Source organism: Fusarium falciforme, chromosome 4 (assembly GCF_026873545.1).
Source record: "Fusarium falciforme chromosome 4, complete sequence".
NCBI lineage: Eukaryota > Fungi > Ascomycota > Sordariomycetes > Hypocreales > Nectriaceae > Fusarium > Fusarium falciforme.
In genome coordinates, this window is record NC_070547.1 from 2,375,420 (window position 1) to 2,390,389 (window position 14,970).

General features: G+C 53.7%; 5 protein-coding genes across 5 annotated transcripts; 1 reads left to right on the forward strand and 4 right to left on the reverse strand.

Moving 5' to 3' along the window:
* Window positions 1-54: 54 nt before the first annotated feature.
* Window positions 55-3,792, reverse strand: NCS54_00548600 (Hypothetical protein; the record flags this gene model as incomplete). The annotated part of the gene is made up of 2 exons (XM_053150987.1): window positions 55-287; window positions 339-3,792. 2 exons carry the CDS (start codon window positions 3,790-3,792, stop codon window positions 55-57), a joined length of 3,687 nt encoding a protein of 1,228 aa, XP_053006962.1.
* Window positions 3,793-6,704: 2,912 nt separating this feature from the next.
* Window positions 6,705-7,559, reverse strand: NCS54_00548700 (Putative endonuclease LCL3; the record flags this gene model as incomplete). The annotated part of the gene is made up of 2 exons (XM_053150988.1): window positions 6,705-7,118; window positions 7,170-7,559. The coding sequence occupies 2 exons, from the start codon at window positions 7,557-7,559 to the stop codon at window positions 6,705-6,707; spliced, it is 804 nt and encodes a 267-aa protein (XP_053006963.1).
* A 379-nt stretch (window positions 7,560-7,938) lies between these two features.
* Window positions 7,939-9,109, reverse strand: NCS54_00548800 (Arp2/3 complex 34 kDa subunit; the record flags this gene model as incomplete). The annotated part of the gene is made up of 5 exons (XM_053150989.1): window positions 7,939-8,021; window positions 8,072-8,221; window positions 8,271-8,693; window positions 8,750-8,991; window positions 9,048-9,109. The coding sequence occupies 5 exons, from the start codon at window positions 9,107-9,109 to the stop codon at window positions 7,939-7,941; spliced, it is 960 nt and encodes a 319-aa protein (XP_053006964.1).
* A 232-nt stretch (window positions 9,110-9,341) lies between these two features.
* Window positions 9,342-12,311, forward strand: NCS54_00548900 (Utp12 domain-containing protein; the record flags this gene model as incomplete). Its single annotated transcript, XM_053150990.1, has 2 exons — window positions 9,342-9,394; window positions 9,446-12,311. Exons 1-2 carry the CDS (start codon window positions 9,378-9,380, stop codon window positions 12,309-12,311), a joined length of 2,883 nt encoding a protein of 960 aa, XP_053006965.1. The 5' UTR covers window positions 9,342-9,377.
* A 266-nt stretch (window positions 12,312-12,577) lies between these two features.
* Window positions 12,578-14,257, reverse strand: NCS54_00549000 (RING-type domain-containing protein; the record flags this gene model as incomplete). The annotated part of the gene is made up of 1 exon (XM_053150991.1): window positions 12,578-14,257. One exon carries the CDS (start codon window positions 14,255-14,257, stop codon window positions 12,578-12,580), a length of 1,680 nt encoding a protein of 559 aa, XP_053006966.1.
* Window positions 14,258-14,970: the final 713 nt, after the last annotated feature.

Sequence of the window (14,970 nt, forward strand, 5' to 3'; positions counted from 1 at the left end):
CTAAAACGACGATATCCTCCAAAGATGAGAGGCAGAGCCAGAGGCTTTTCTTCTTCACACGCGAGGCGCACCGCTCCGCCCTTGGCCGAGCGACTCGAGAAGCTCGTGAGGCGGAATCCGCTGCATTCCGCTTCCTCGATCGTACATGGACGTCGGCGCCGGAGCGTAGCCCTCGCGCTTCTTGCGAATGCGGTCGAGAATGATGCCCGCTAGAACCAGGAGGAGCATCAGACCCAGCGCAATGGCAAGGCCGATGAGGATGACAAAGACCAGAGGCATGTGGCTCTCTAGAGACAAGGTTAGAACTGTTCACATGGTCGACGACATACTGGACGTACCTTCAGAGAAGAAGTTATCTCTCTGCGAAAAGATGCCGGCAATGGTTCCCGGAGAGTTGCCCGCCTTCATGGTCAGCGCATAGGGCTGATAGGTCGTGCCGTTGAAGATGGCTGCTGATGCCACCCCAAAGTCGGGAATGTCGATCGATCCTGTAAGCATCAAAACCTGCTTCTTGTCCAGGAACTCGTTCTGCTCATGGTCTTCAGTCACGGTGAAGACCTGAAGGCTGCGGATGATGGTGTCTGAAGACAGGGCTGGCTTGACCGTGTGCCACTTCTCACCGTCGTACTTCATAATGAAGACGGAGCCATCCTCGAGGGAAGTGCCCGCCACCCAAAGCTGGTCGTAATCGCTGGATGCAGGAGAGAGAACCACAACAGGCCCGGGGAGGTCATCCGCACCAGGGAAGTTGGTCCATTCCTCCTTCTTGGCATCCCAGCTTGCCAGGAAGCGTTGGTCAGATCCATTACCGCGAAGATCACCACCGGCAATCAACTGGTTCTTGCTAACCCACAGCAGGCTGTAAACAGTTCCCTCGAGTTCACTGCCAGGGCGGTTCCACTGACCAGAGTCCACGTTGTAGGTGCAAAGACCAGGACATTCAAGGGCACCGGCATTTTCGAATGAACCACCGATGTACACATCGGCAGAATCAGGACGAACGGCAATGGCTGCCACAGTGCTGTTGGCCCCTGAGATGGACGGCGGCTGGCTGGTGAAGCTCTTGGATGTCAGATCGTACGAGATGAGACCCTTGACATCCGTCTCATCGATGGTGCCGCTGATATCGCCACCAGCAAACAGCACGCCGCTGCGGATGGCGAGGGCGACAAAGGTGGATTCGCTCGAGATACCAGACCCAATCCCCGACACGGAATCATCTTCAAGGAGAACGATGTTCTCGATCGCCTTGCCGTCTGACGACTCGGTCGTGAAGTGACCAGCAAGGACGGTGATGTTGTGATCATCCTCGTCGTAGAAAATGCCAGTCATCACACCGGTCGTATCGTTCTTCATCGAGCTGACATCGCGACGAGTCAGGGTCGAAGAGTTGGAAGACGAAGACGAAGTGCGGATCTTCAAGGGGAACTGGCCCAGGCCTTCATTCGAAAGAGTAGCTGCGCCATTGATACCGAACTGGGCAGATGACAGGGAGCCAGCATAGAGCGATCCGCCCATCGGGAGGTCAAGAATGGCAGCCGTGAGCGAGCCAGTGAAACCAGGGTAGTTACCCTCAAGATTTTGGAGCCAAGTGCCCTTGGAAGCAACCCAAATGGCGAAGCCATCAACTGAGACAGCATCGTAATCGCTAAATGCGTTGCACGTGGAGAAGGATCCGGCAAATGCAATAACCACCTCAGGGGTATCCTGCGTGATGTTGATAGTTAGTGGCACAGCATGCTCAACGGGGCCGTCAACGCCAGCGCCAAGGGCACTCCACTTGTCCTCCTTGGTGTCGTATACGGCCACATTGTCCAAGCCCTTGACAGGTCCAGTCTGAGTGTTGGAGAAATCTCCACCGACGTAGAGCTGCGTGTCGTTGAGGTACATGGCAAAGACTTCTCCGTTGAGGCCACCGCCGGGCTCTTTGACGTCATCGTTCTCAATAATGGCGAGAATGTTGTCGTGGTCCTTGGACGTGAAGTTGCCGCCAACATATGTGACATTATCATCAGTGATTAGAGTTGTGACACCAGAGGCCCTGTCGAAGCTGGCGCCGAGTTTGTTAATCGGCGAGTTCGTGAGAGACGATGCGTTGATGACGGCTACTTCGGGATCGAAGTCAAACAAGCCGTTAAGACCTCCAGTCGAGTTGATCAAAGTGAACCCGACTCTCTGTGCGACGATCGTAAGGGCATCAACGTCTTGGCCGGCAAGGGGGCGAATGGTGACGGAAGGCTTGAACGAGTCCGAGTTCTTCTCGATGTATCCAAAGTAGATCTGGTCGTACTTGTCAAAGTTGTTTGTCTGATACAGTGTCGTGGTAAAGTTGGACTCCTCGTCAGACCCAGTTGACATGATTCCGGTGATGTTAACACGGCCTCTGGTCAAACAGGTTCCATCAGCTTGGCAGCCTGGGGTGTACAAGTTGACCGAGTAGTTGCCGGATTCCTCGATGTTGGGATAGAACGTGACAAAGACCTCATCTGGGTCATAGTCGCGGGTGAGTTCAGCCTCCAGGTAGTCGGAGCTGCTTTCCAGAGATGGGGCAACTTTCCAGGGGCCTGTGTGAGATGCCGAAGCTGGGAACTGGATTCCTCCACATGTAGGCTCATTGAAGGCGCTAACAGCATAAGAATAAATGTCGCTCTGGAACAGTTCGATGCCCGCCAAACCACCTCCGTTGCCGTACCACTCAGAAATAGCGATACGGAACTTGTTCATACCGACTCTGTTAACAAAGGTAAACTCCTGGTATTCGGCGTCATTGCGAAGGGGGCACTCGCTGGTGCAGGTCACGTTGTTACCGCTGTCAGGATCAACATAGGTCAGGTTCATGATGCCGTCGATCGGGTAGGCGAGAAATCGGAATGTCTTGGTGCCATGGTCGCCTTGGGCGTTTCGAAGTCTGAGCTTGGTGGGCGCAAATCCGAAAGAGAAATCCGCTTCCCAGTAACCGGGCGAGTTGTTCTGAAGCAACCAGGAGCTAGACGACGCTCCGGGACAAACGATATCCTTGGGTTCGGTCCCAGAGGCGCCGTTCTGGTCGCTGAGTTTTGCTGTGGAAAGATTGATGACCTGGGTGTTCGATGCGTTCGGCGTGCTAGAATTTCCTAGTCCCGTGAATGTACCACCAAAAATGATGTGCCCGTTTGAGGCCTTGGTGATGGCCTTGACGGGACCATTGAAACCGGCAAACGGCAAGTTGGTCCAGCCATCTGTGCCAACCCAAGCGATAGCGTTGGTAGAGTTGGCACCCTTGAAGTTACCTCCCACATAGACCGTATCTCGCTCCTCGTCGCACAACAGAGCGTTCACCTCGCCTTCGAGTCCGTCCAGAGGCGTGATTTCGGTCGTGTTTGGGTTGAAGAGGGCCACCGCCTTCGATTGTGTGCCGTCCAAGCTCGTGAAATTACCACCTATTACCACACCCTGCATTACCCCATTGCTGAGCTTGAACGTGCACATGGCCCGGATGGAGGCGTCGGTAGCCACGATCGAGGCAAAAGCGCCGTTGGGCATCGGAGCCAGGAGCGACTCGCTCCCATTGGCGCTGCGAGGGCGCTCATTCTGACCCTCATACTCGTAGAGAGAAATACCATCAAAATCTCCCACAACGCCGATCCTACCCAGTTTTGAGAAGTCGAGATTCGGTGAGGGAACCGGATTGAAAATAATGGCATGCGAGAATGGGGCCAGAGCTGCTAGAGCCACCAGGCTGGGACCAAGAATGGAGCCAAGCCCGTGGCTTTGGCGCGCCGATGGGCCACGCCGTTGAAAAGGCAATCGCATAACTATCTCCTGTCGCTGAATATCGAAAAGGCAAATCTCGTCGCTGGTTGCGATGTGCGTCCCGACGCGGGAGGGTCGAATCTTGTTGCTGTCGTCGGTGCTGAATTTATTCGTACATGCATCTCAGGTTAAAGAGTGGGCCATCTCAAGGGGCGACGGTTCGCGTTTTTTGGTGCTGAGCGGGAGTGCCGCAGATGGAGGCGAAAGCTGCTGGAACTGGCGGGGTGTAAAAATTCGGCAAAATCGAGAAACTCGGTCGTTCTAATCGTCGAAATCGCAGTCGCTCGTCAAGAAGTCGTCGTATGGCACGCAATCGCGGTCCAAATAGTGGGATGTAGGATCCAAGTTGACTGCTGGCAGTGCAGCTCAACAGAGCACGTATGCGGGAAATTGCTTGCGATGGAGATGTCCGTCCTCGAGAACGTGCACTGGATTTCCAGAACCTTGCTACTAGCCCGACTCGGTTAGGCCCCTATTCTACTGCAAGCTGGTACCTGAAGTGACTGGATGTAAGATGACGACGAACCACGAGGTGCCCCAATCGTTGGCCAGGAGCGAAAGAAGAGAAGTAAAAACGGGAAGGGGATCTCAAATCGAATTGCACACATGCATAGCCGCTGAGTTTGTGGTGTTGCCGTGGAACAGACAATTAAGAAAAAAGAGTCGTACCTTTTTCACAAGGGAGGGCAAGACGTACGACCGACCGGTGGTACGTATCGCGACCACGGGAGCGGGCCAGAGTTAGGGCGCCACCTTAATCAAGCTGCGACACCAATGAGCTTGGGAGGACCCTCCGAGAGTTTGATTGCCGGCGAGGCTCTTCGTCGTATGAAAGAAACTCGTCAGCGGCGACAGTTTATTGTGTGGACAATTCTGCCTTTATGCGGGGTGATGCCGCGATTTCGCGTTGAATTTTTGCTCAAAGGAACGCGCCGGTGGGGGAGGTATTCGAATAATGAGCGACAGGAAACACGTCTCCTGGTCGACCTGGGTTGGAATGAGAGGACTGCAATAGTTGGCCGGGAGTTTCGGGATCCTGTAGTTGGATGACCTGGTAGTCACAACGTCTGTCGAGAGGCGGTGACGGGTCGAGATAACAGAGGCGAAGCAGTATTAACGAGTGAGTGGGTGAGGTGAGATCAGGTAGCGAGTGACGGTCAGAGACGAAGCTGCTGCGGAAAAAGAAGGTGTGCCAATTTGGCTTGGATGTGCTGTGCTGTGTTGTCGAGTCGACGTGGGCGGGTACGTACGTCACACAGCCCGGACGGGGAAAATGCAAACAAGCAGAAAGGAAGGGAAGGAGAGGGTCAAAGAAAGAGAAAACGAATGACAAGTTTGCAAGGTAAGGATCCCCTCCGCTCGCGGCTAAGGATTCTCGCGAAAGGATGAGGTGAGAATTGGGAGAGAGAAGAGGCGGGAGGTGGTTTGTCGTTGTCGATGGTCAGGGGATTTAGTGGAGCGCGCTGCAGGTGCAGCTCTGGTCTCCTTCCCGCCGCAGACCTGCTTCTACAGCACACAAACGAGAGACACGCGAATGCTTGCTAAAGGCCGAACCTCCTACGGAGCATGTAGGTACGGATACAACGTCTCCTGTGCAGTGCATGATTAACTCGTTCGTACTAAAGCCCAGCATCGTTTTTCACCGCTGAGCTGTTGCTTGCCATTCGTTCCCTACCGTTGAATCCATGCTGGGGCCGCATACGATGACCCGCTGGCCGGGGTCTAGGCTCGTTGAAAGCTGGACAATAACCCTCCAGCAGCTTCTTGCTTGACGAGGCACCTGGGTCAAGAAAAAAACAAGACACCGGAACGGCGGAGAGGATTAACAAACTCATCTAAGATTTGATAAACAATTTTTTATAAGTTTAATAAAGTTCTCAGAAATATATAATAATAATTATAATACTTTAAAGCTCTCTTATTTATTTTTCTTTCTTTTACTGACTATGTTTAGAGAAGGATAAGCTCATATGTTTGTACTGGTGTCTCGTTTTTTCCGTGACCCACCAGCAGCTTCTTGCTTCATGAATAAAGAAGCCATCTGCCTATTTTGTCACCTCAGTGGCGCACTAAACTCAGGAGGTTGGGGGGAAGGCAGGGGGGCTTCTTGGCCGGAGCATCACGTTGCACGACACCTCGTTGGTTGTCATGTCTCAGACATGGGCTCCGCGAGAATGTGAAATTGACGAAGCAAATGGTGACCAAGACAACGTGATTCTATACGGCATGTTCCTGGCTGTTTCTGCATGCATAGGCAAGCAATCTCGATCAACTGCATCGACGTGAGCTGGAAGACCTTGGAGCCGCGGACGCATCCATTGAATACTCTGAAGCCATTGCAGACTCACTAATCTATCGCTAGTGTTACACACAACCACCAAGCGCATAACACCGAACACAACATCAACCGGCGAGACAAACGGCTGTCTGAGACCGCTTCAGACCTTGTTGTCGGATCCCTTGCTTGGAAACATTGCTTGCTCCGTGTCGTAGCAACCGCTAGATTGGCAGATTACGGGTGCCAGGCAGTGCTGGTGTCACGGCCACAGCCCGCCAACGTGTCTCCCTTGAATTGACTCGGGATGACGACGCATGATCGCCGTCGTTGGGGGACTCCATGCTATTTCTCTCCAGCTGGCCCGGCCTGAATCCTCCCGCTCAAGGGATGGATCTCTGGGCCAAGCCTTGCTTTTAATAGATTTAACGGGAAGTACGGAGTAAATGTGCACGTATTACCAGAATAGCATCACATGGGTCGTCGACACTATGCCAATCAAGGACTTGTCCATTTGAATCAGCCATGGTTTTCAACATTGACTCGTTCATTCATTCATATCAGGACGCTGCAATAGCAATGCGAACCGTATCCGTCGTACTTTTGGGTAATTCGTTAGTGCACAAATCCATTCCTTTCAAGAGCTGTTGCTCTTATCATGTGCCGCCCACTTCGTCTTGTACTCTCTCGGGCTCTCAAACTCGCTTGGCTTGCCAGACCACATGCCCTTTCGTTTCCGCTTAGCCTTGGCCTGCGCCTTTTCGTAGACCTCCTTCATGCCCCCAAACTCGGCCCCGGATTTTGCTTCATACGTCGTCGCCAGTCCGCGTTTGATCATCTCCAGGCCCACGTCCTTTCGGAACAGGAACCGCCGCACATAGACCGTCGCCACGACTCGCTCGTATTGGTCTCGCTTGTAGATGTAGGCTCGGACGTTGCGGTTGAGGATGTAGTTGGTCAGCCAGTCGAGAGCTTCGGCTGCAAATGGCTGTGCTGGCTTCCCAAAATGGGCGCCTTCGGGAGCGTCAACACCGGCGATGCGGATGGGAATCTATGAGTTTGTTAGTATTGAATTGAGTGTAATTAATACATGTGCACATACCGTCCGACCCCTCAGCTCTTTGCGAGATTCTGGAACTTTTCTCAACCAGCCCCAGCCCACCGCCCGACCGCCTGGGGTATGGAAGAAGTGAAAGTTATCACCATCGCCAACGCTTGTGACTCGGCCAAAGAGACTCCTGTTGCGGAAGAAGTTGGGTCGAACATAGGCAGCTCCAGGTATCCGACGAAGGTAATTTGCGTACAATTGCAGGGCAGCAAGACCCGTGAGCGAGAACAAAACCGTAGGCGCCCACTCTTTGGCGGCAGCAAAAGGATCCGGGTCAGGGCTGCCTAGCGACTGCGTCCATGACACGGCTGGTCGTTTCGTCTGTTCCTGGGATTTCCCCCCATTGCCCTTGTCGGAACTCTGCGATCCGAACGGCCATACCATTGTCGTAGCGACCCGAGGGCCGTTGTGCTTGGTGTTGTATCAGAAAGATCGGCATGTATCGGCATGTCTCCTAGCTTGAGCCACAAAGGACCCTTGACTTTGGGTCCCCCAACGCTAATTGGGTGCCTCAGGCGAACGCTTCCACCAGTGAGAGTGCCAATTGAGAAGGCTTCTCAGCCTGAGCTTTTGACAACACGATTAATACCTGACTGACACATAGTTCGGTACATGGAACTTTATAGTATCATTGGCTCATCCATAGCTACACTCCTGCTTAACCACCACGTCTACCTGCCCCATCACGCCCTCAATGATAGATCACGTCTAGCTTCGCATCTATACCATTGACACAGAACTCCACCTCCTCCTGCGCCAATGCTTAGTTTCCTTGCACCTTGAAGGTCCTGCCGCTTGCCGTCTTTCTTTCCTTCTCCTCGTTCTCGGGTCTGGCGCGGCGCAGCACTGGGCCTTGTTAGCTCCAATATCATAAATGGTCCAGTCAGGGGGCTCACCTTGGAGGAAGTCGGCAGTTCGCTTTCGCATACGGGAATGGATGTATGCTTTCGAGGCCTTGATATGGTAATGGAAGTAATCACGGAAGGTCTGGATATGGGAAATAACATCGCCCATACGTTGAGGTGTGAGGTGTCGGGGGAAGAGAACTGTGTCGTGGTTAGCCAATCCCCAAACACCACATCTTGGTGGACATACCAAAGGTGACGTATCCAATGTCTCCAGAGTCGGTGTTCTGAATTCCAGGAACGCCCTGCAGCTCGAGAGGGGCGTCGTTCCTGAAGAGAACCTGAGGGGCGTTCTGAATTGCTCTTCGTCGCGCGTCGACGAATTCTTGGATAAACACCTTGCCAAACACTCGGTCTGTCTCCTCGCGGAACACGGTGCTGAAGATGACGGTGACTCGGTCGTGGCTGGCCTTGACGTAGATGGCCTCCTCCTCTCGGTAGTGGATCGCCTTAACCTCGCCTCCCTCCCGCACGCCCTGGGGAGCCTCCTCGGATGTGAACTTGGATGCCTCCTCCTTCAGGGCGTAGTGCTCCTGGTAGGCCTGCTCGAACGGCGCAGCCATGGCATTGCGCTTCAGGAGAGCGAACTTGAGGGCCAGCGCATCACGTTCCTCTGGTCATCAATCAGCATTGAGCTCTCCGCAGTTTGGGTGACGTTGGTAGCTCTACCCTTTGACTCTGGGAGGTTCTCCAGGTCCACCAGGACGGAGAAGTCGAAGCCCGGCTCAACCGGTGCCACGTAGTCGCCATACTCTCGCTGGAGAACCTCCTCAGCTCCGTACTTGACGAGGTCCGGGAAGCATCTTATTTGGATCGAAAGAAGAATTTGGGTCTTGGTCTCGGGGGTTGAGATATGGAAAGTAACGCCGTCGAAGTCGCTGACCGTCTGGTCGATGGAGGCGGGAGGGGCACTGACGTACGATGCTATTAGCTTCCGTTTCAGGGGATTTGGAGTGCGCAAGCTTACCCCGAGAACCTCTCAGTCAGGACCGACTGAATCAGCACGTTCTGGTAGTCTAGAAGAAGCATCTTGTCGAAAGGTCCGTTTGCGCTCCCCTGATTCTCGTCGTTCCTGGGAGCTTAGGTAGGTGACGCCTGGTAGTGGGGCTTACGTGGTAGAGGCACGTCAAGCTCCCAGCCGCCCACGTGACGTGGAGCTCCTGGTGGAGCCGCTCACTGCCCGTGCTTATCGATAAGAAAATTTCCCATCTCGAGTCGTGGGATGGAGGAAAGATTCTGGGCACTTTTGTAAGAGACATCGTCGGCAAAGGCCAATTCTGGTCGCAATCCAGCAAATATGGTCAAGTCATATCTGTGAGTTGAGAAGGATATCTAAGCGACTTGAGCTAACATATTTTCACCCAGGAAATACGAACATGGCAAGTCCTTTGGCGTCGTCGCCTCGGCGACCTCCAACTTGGTCTGGTCGTCCAAGGATCGAACGGGAACCGGCGCGGGACAGGCGATAGTCGCTGCGAACGAGGAAGTTCTTTGCTGGGATATCAAGAAGGGCGAACTGATAAGTCGCTGGAGAGATGAGCGCTGCTCTGTGCCTGCGACGGCGATCGCGCAAAGCAAAGCCGACAAGGACGTTTTCGCCGTGGGCTATGAAGATGGTAGCATTCGACTCTGGGATAGCAAGATCTCGTCCGTCATTCTCAACTTCAACGGCCACAAGTCTGCGATCACCAAGCTGGCATTCGACAAGTCTGGTGTCAGACTTGCCAGCGGTTCCAAGGACACGGACATCATCATCTGGGATTTGGTTGCTGAGGTTGGCCAGTTCAAACTGCGAGGACATAAGGATCAGGTTACGGGCCTTCAATTTGTTGAGCCAGAGCCTCAGGTTGAGGATGAAGATGGCGCGCAGGCCATGGTCCTTGATGGTGAGGGAGCCTCGGAAGGGTTCCTCCTGACGACCGGCAAGGATTCTCTTATCAAGCTCTGGGATCTGTCATCAAGGCACTGTATCGAAACCCATATCTCTCAAACAAACGGCGAGTGCTGGGCGCTTGGACTATCCCCTGACTACAGTGGATGCGTCACAGCCGGAAACGATGGCGAAATCAAGGTCTGGTCCCTGGATGCCGATGGCCTTGCGCTCAGCGCTCGCAAGGTGGATATGCCAGCTGCAGCGCAGTTCCTGCAAGACCGAGGCACATTGCACCGACAAAGCAAAGACAAGGCGACCGAAGTCGTCTTCCACCCCAAGAAGGACTACTTTGCCGTCCACGGCTCAGAAAAGGCAGTCGACGTGTGGAGGATACGCTCAGAGGCCGAGATCAAAAAGGCGCTGGCTCGAAAGCGGAGAAGACGTCGTGAGAAGGCAAAGGATGCCAAGGCCGTTGAAGAGGAAGCGAACGCGGGTGAAGAGCCAGTTGATGTCTCCAAGGCTGACATTAGCGATGTCTTTGTTCAGTACGTCATTGTGCGGACAGGAGGCAAGGTCCGGTCTGTTGACTGGGCTGTACCAACTGGACAGAAGGATCTTCACCTGCTAGTAGGCACTACAAACAACCTCCTCGAGTACTATAGCCTGTCACCCAAGGACAAGAGCGAAAAGTCAAAGAAGGATGCCCCTGATTATACAAGGGCGCTCTCTGTGGAGCTGCCTGGCCACCGAACAGATATCCGAGCCTTGTCGCTTAGCTCAGACGATAGGATGCTGGCGTCGGCATCCAATGGCACCTTGAAGATCTGGAACATCAAGACACAAAACTGCATTCGAACTTTCGAGTGCGGCTATGCTCTTTGCTGTTCGTTCCTCCCTGGAGACAAGGTGGTTGTGGTTGGTACCAAGAGTGGTGAATTGCAGCTCTTCGACGTTGCTTCTGCAGCTCTCTTGGACAGCGTAGATGCTCATGAGGGAGCTATCTGGTCTCTCCACGTTCATCCTGATGGAAAATCTGTCGTCTCTGGAAGTGCCGACAAGACGGCCAAGTTCTGGGATTTCAAGATTGTCCAAGAGGAGGTGCTGGGCACGAGGAGGACAACACCAAAGCTGAAGCTGCAACAGTCAAGAACCCTCAAGGTCTCAGACGACATCCTCAGCCTCAAGTTCTCCCCAGACGCGAGGCTGCTGGCGGTCGCGCTTCTGGACAACACGGTCAAGGTCTTCTTTGTCGACTCCCTCAAGCTGTATCTCAACCTCTACGGCCACAAGCTCCCCGTGCTGAGCATGGACATTTCGTACGACAGCAAGCTCATCGTGACGAGCTCGGCTGACAAGAACATCCGAATATGGGGACTTGACTTTGGAGATTGCCACAAGGCACTCTTTGGACATCAGGACAGTATCCTTCAGATCGCCTTTGTGCCGCACAACTCGGATGGCAATGGACACCACTTCTTCAGCAGCAGCAAGGACCGCACCATTCGGTACTGGGACGGCGACAAGTTTGAGCAGATCCAGCGTCTCGACGGCCACCACGGCGAGGTGTGGGCCATTGCCGTTGCCCACAGCGGTAACCTGCTGGTCAGCGCCGGCCACGACAAGAGCATCCGTGTCTGGGACGAGACGGAGGAGCAGATCTTCTTGGAGGAAGAGCGTGAGAAGGAGATTGAGGAGTTGTACGAGAGCACGCTCACAACCTCTTTGGAGCGCGATCCTGATGCCCAGGATGAAAACAACGAGGTGGCCGCCGCGAGCAAGCAGACAACAGAGACACTCATGGCAGGAGAGCGGATAGCAGAGGCCCTCGAGATGGGCATGGCCGATCTCAGCCTTCTTCGTGAGTACGAGGAGGCCAAGCTCACCAATCCTCACGCTCAGCCTCCTCAGCGCAACCCCGTCTTCCTGGCTCTGGGCAACATCACAGCCGAGGCGTACGTTCTCTCCGTTCTCCAGCGCATCAAGGCCTCAGCGCTGCACGACGCCCTCCTGGTGCTTCCCTTCGCGTCAGTGCCCATCCTCTTCACCTTCCTGGACCTGTTTGCGGCGCGGTCCATGAACATGCCCCTGACGTGCCGCATCCTCTTCTTCATGCTCAAGACGCACCACAAGCAGATCGTGGCGAGCCGCACCATGAAGACGATGCTCGACGGCATCCGCGTCAACCTCCGCGCGGCCCTCAAGCGCCAGAAGGACGAGATGGGCGTCAACATTGCCGCCCTTAAGGTGGTGGGCATGCAGATCCGCGACCGCAGCGTCAAGGACTATGTGGATGAGAACTGGGAGGAGGAGAACGAGGAGAGGAGCGCCAAGAAGAGGGCGTTTGTTCACGTTGCTTAATGTACCTAGATGAAGGTTGGTTTAGAGAAAGAAGAGCAAAACCATAGATTTCAAGCACTATCTATATCCAATACTTTTCTGTTGTTTTTATATGCCTTTGTTCGTCCAACGCCAACGCCGATTGTTCAATAACACACGTCTATCTGTCATAGTTTTCCTGATCTTTCACACAAACCCTGAGTTGATCCGGTAGACACTCGTCAACCGTTCATGAGGCCGCCACTTGGCGCTTCTCGAAGCTTGAAAGCATATAAATGATGCCTCCTTCACGTCCAAGGGCCATCGTTTGCATCCGCCGGTGCCTCTAGGAGACCCATCATGACGCCAATTATGTCGTCCATGCGACGCCTCTCATGCGTGTTAGGACGCTCCATCATGCCCTCAGGCAGGTGTCCTCTATGAGTCTCTTCCCCCAACTGCTCATGTGGAGCGAATCTTTGTGTAGAAAAGCCCATGTCCTCGAAGTTCGTGTTGCACAAGGGGCATTTCTCCCTGCGTGGAGCAGTGCCCTTGAGACAGCGGACGTGCATGAACTGGTGACAGCAGCGCGTTTGTATAGCCCGAAGGTGTGGAGGAATCTCGGAGTCGGCGTTGACGTTGTCAAAGTCTTCGGCGCAGATATGGCAGGTCTTGGTGTTGCTTGCAGCGTACGAGGAGTTGGCCACCCAACTGTGAGCAAAACCTTCGGCGACTTGTGTCTTGATGAGGGAATTGCTATGGCAAATCGCACGGTTGCGTTCGAGGGCATTCACAAGTCGAGTGTGTCGCATCCCGGCCTGAGAGGCTTGGGCCTTCCGCCTGGGGTCCCTAAATGCATGTCCACTTTGAACCAGAAGCGTCTCCATTTCCGGCGAGGCTGGTTGATGGCAGTTCAAAGTGTATCTCCAGCCCTTCTCATCCCTGGTAGTGCCGAGGAAAGGGCATAGAGCGGTGAGGAAGTGGTTACGCATGAGGAGGTCGAGGAAGTCGGTAGTGACGCCAGGATCGAGACAGGGGCAGGCTATGAGTTTCATCGCAGTGAACTGCCCCAACCGGATTATTCCTCGATAAGCTGAAGGCATGAATCTTCCTCTCCTGCCACTTCCGGCCTGGATGGTTGGGCCAAGTCGATCGAGCTGGGAAACGGCTGTAGTAATCTGGGACACTAGACGTCCGTATCTCTGGAGGCCATCCCCGTGCATATTCAACCAGAGCTGGTTTGGCATGCTGGCGAAATGACGGCTAGCCCACAGGGGAGGGTTCTCGTCGTTCTGGGCATAGAGAAACCACTTGTCAACGCCCCTGATTCTCACCTGGGTGGCATCCTGGTTACGGGCTGCGCGCGAGGTGTTTTGGGCCCAAGGACGAGCTGTACAGAAACAGTCCAGATAACACGGGTATTCCACAGGGCCCTCGAGCCTGATGGGGGTGTCTCTTACAATGTGATCCCTGTCCAGCGTGCAGTAAAGGCCGCGCTGATGCACATTCCAGGATGGCTCATCGAGTTCTAGGCGATTGAGCTGCATCCGGAAGAAAGAAGTAATTAGGGTAATGATCTCGTATGCATATGCATCAGCAATGTGGGCGAAGGCCTCTGGCGTCATGTTGGGACTTGGGTTCTTGTAAGTGCGAACGGGTTGAGCAGACAAGACGCAAGGGTCATCTTGGGAGCAGTCTGGGCATGGGATATCGTACAGCTCGGTACGAATCTCTAGAGGGTACTGTAGACAAGCTGTGGCATCGGTCATGGCGCATCGGATCCAGCGTTCGTCCTTGTGGCGTACGTAGTGGTAGCCTTTAAGGGTAGGAAGGTCCATATGGTATTGCTCGTTAAGGCCCACCGTCTCTCCATGCTGCCAATGCGTCCAGAAACCTTCGTGGGTATTGGTAAGTTCCCGTTCTGGAGGGACCGGAGGACCTTGTCCCTGCACGTGGCAGTAGAACCAGCGATCAACTTTGATACACATGATTTGTGAGGCTGATGAGAAAGGCCTTGACTTTGATAATCGATAGGTAGTTGAGTAGACGGAAGGAATGACTGAATTGTTGCTTTGCCGGTTTTTGTTGGTGAACAGGAATGTTCTCCATGTCGACTTTATATATACTCGTTGATGGCCAAGAACAAGTCCACTTTACCCGATGTAGCTGACTTGATCGGCCATGGAAGCGAGTCATTGTTGGAAAGAAAGACTTGGTGGAATTCATTGATACAATGGCCTTGTTCTTTGTAGGTTTAAAATAGCAGTCCTCTTGGATGGGATCCCACACGGACATGGTGGAGAATGCCAAAGGAGTTCGGTTGAACAATGCAACAACACGAATATGAAAGCCGAGACTACTACTCCGCAGCTCTCTTTCCTGATGTAAGAACCGAGAATCAATTCTAACCAAGAATCAAATATTGAAAGAGCCAAAGACGGGTATGAAGGGGTACCACTTGGTAGTTGGAGCTCAACCTTCTGTGTGAAGTTGCTTTGATGACTTGGGAAGTGCCTCTTATTGGTGGTCATGGCTTAATCGCTTGATCAGTGAGCCATAAGTAACCAAGAGCCCGGTCACAATATCGATGGATGGGGTCAAATTCATAAAGCTCCTTTGTAGATGTCGGGATAAAGAGGAAGCGACATGACCAGGGGAGGTGTTTGAGGACGTTGAGCTGAATGACACTAGGCCGAAAGTG